Source organism: Buceros rhinoceros, unplaced genomic scaffold (genome assembly GCF_000710305.1).
Source record: "Buceros rhinoceros silvestris isolate BGI_N320 unplaced genomic scaffold, ASM71030v1 scaffold17620, whole genome shotgun sequence".
Lineage (NCBI taxonomy): Eukaryota > Metazoa > Chordata > Aves > Bucerotiformes > Bucerotidae > Buceros > Buceros rhinoceros.
In genome coordinates, this window is record NW_010390338.1 from 4,045 (window position 1) to 6,304 (window position 2,260).

At 51.6% G+C, this 2,260-nt stretch overlaps 1 protein-coding gene across 1 annotated transcript in view; it reads right to left on the reverse strand.

The window, feature by feature from the left end:
- Positions 1 to 2,254, reverse strand: part of LOC104494628 (paired box protein Pax-7) — a gene marked incomplete at its 3' end in the record, with an annotated part of 4,124 nt that extends 1,870 nt beyond the window's left edge. Inside the window, exons 1-2 of the mRNA XM_010137494.1 lie at positions 2,180 to 2,254; positions 52 to 287 (exon numbers count right to left, since the gene is read on the reverse strand). Coding sequence (XP_010135796.1) covers positions 52 to 287; positions 2,180 to 2,234 — 291 coding nt within the window. The remainder of the gene's footprint in view (positions 1 to 51; positions 288 to 2,179) is intronic.
- Positions 2,255 to 2,260: the final 6 nt, after the last annotated feature.

Sequence of the window (2,260 nt, forward strand, 5' to 3'; positions counted from 1 at the left end):
TGTTTTTAACCTAAGGAGGGCGATTTAGCTCGGCCCCAGCATTACACTCACCCTGGGCTTGCTGCCTCCGATGGCTCCAGGGCGGATGGAGCCCGTCTCCTGGTACCTACAGAGAATTTTGGAGACGCAGCCGTGGGAAACCCGCAACTGCCGGGAGATCACGCAGGGCCGGATGCCGTGGTGAGCCATCTCCACGATTTTATGACGGATGTGGTTGGGTAGCGGTCGGCCGTTGATGAACACCCCTCCGAGCTGGTTCACCCTGCCCTGGCCCAGCGGGGTGGAAACTGGAGAGCAAGGGGGGTGGGGGGTGGGGGAAATCCAAACAAAACAAGGAGAGAAAAAGAAGTTTAAAAAGGGGGGAAAAACCCCAGCAAAACAGAGCGCATCCCGCACCCTCAGCTTCTCTGCCGGTATCTGAAGCTTTAAAAGAAGGGAGAAACCTCTCACCCATCCCCTGGCCTCTGGATTTATCCCGGCATCACGGGGAAGAGTTTTTCCAGCGTTAAAGGGAAATAAAAATAGCCCATCACCCGCTCCGAGGTGATCGTAATGTTTGTATCTATATATACATTTGGCATTTTACATCGACGTTTTAAAGCGTATCCGACAGTTTAAATAAGGAAAGAATTAAAACCGCATGGCAAAGCCCCCCCCAAACTTCCCTTTCCCCAAAAAACTTCGCATTTCCCCCCAAAAGCGCACTTCGTTTTTTCCTTCAAATCCCGGAGCTACCCGCTTTCAAACAAACTTTTCGAAATAGAATTACCCTCCAGGGGCTTTTCGCGGGGCTATTTTTTTGGTGTGTGAGGTTTTGTTCAGCGTTTTGGGGCGGCGCGGAACAAGCACGGATCCCCCGCGGCCGCGCAGCTTCCCCGACACCTTGCGCGGCTCGTCCCCTCCCGGAGCGGGGGGACCAGCGCTGCCTTAATCCCCCCCTCCCCAATTTGTTTAATATCTCGCAATGTAGATCTTGCAGATTAATACGATTTCACAGGCTGGAAATTAAAAAAAAAAAGAATAAAAAAAGGGGGGAAGAACTCAGCTGGTAATTTGCAGAAAGGCTGGAGGGGGCGAGGGCCGGGGAAGGCGAGGGGGGTGATTTTCCTCTTTATACAAAGAAAAGTCGATTCCAGAAATTGCCTCGCGATTTAACAAGAATCATGCACCACTAATTCCGAGTCACTTGGCCAGCACTCCCTGGATATATCATTATCGACAGATAACACTCGAGTGGCCAATTTTACATTCAAGAGGTACTAAAACCGCCGGCCGCTCTCTCTTTTCATTATTCCCAGTCATGTTGTGCAAATATTGTTGTAATCCTTTGATCCTTTCCCTTGCCGTCTGTTTTACTTCATTTGCTACAGAAAAGCACTTCAACAAATCCCCCCAGCTTGTGTGTTTTGCAGCCTGCGTGGTTTTCCACAGCTCTGAGTTTCGCCACTTGAGCACGGGCGGGATGAAAATCTTCCTGTTTAATAAATGCGGCGAGAAGGGTCCCGCTCTGGTTTTTGCTTTAGTTTTTTTTAAATATATATATATGCCTAGAAATAATAACCCCCGAACACAAAGGGGAAAAAAAAAAAGCAGATGATGGGTAAGTTGATGCGCTGCGAGGTGGGATGACACTGCGAGAGGTGACAGCTACAAAGTCCCCCCCTTTTCCCCTCGCCAGCCCCGGCCAAGGGCAGCTCGGCTGGAGGATCCCCCCGGCTTGGGGTTTGTCGCTGGTTTTTTCATTATTCTCCCCCAGAAAAATTGAGAACAATCCATTTGGTCGGTTTTCCCCACCTTTTTCGGGGAGATTAAACTGTCGAGATGTTTGCGGGTTGAAAGAAAAAAAGAAAGAAACCCCCCAAACCGTAAGATCCGGCTTTAAAAAAACCTGCGGGATGCCTGAAACTACTTTAAATAGGGGGAAAAAACCCAAACTAACCCAACCCCCCCAAAGCCCGGTAATTTCGCGGGGACGGAATAGCTACAGCGAGAAGGGCAGGAGCTAAATATCGGCGAGAAGTTGGATGCTCAGGGCGAGAACCATCCCCCCCCCTCCCCAGCTGCAAAGTTTAGGTGCATCCCCCCCTGGAGCAGCCCAGCCCGACCTGCCCCCCCCCCAGGTCATACCGAGGTGCTGGGGGGAAAGGAGCGGTATAGAGAGGGGGTTTCCCAGACCTACCTTCCAAGGGGAAGCCTGTGCGAGGGTAGTTTTGCCCCGGAGCCGGGCGCATCATCCGAGGCACCGTCCCGGGCAGAGCTG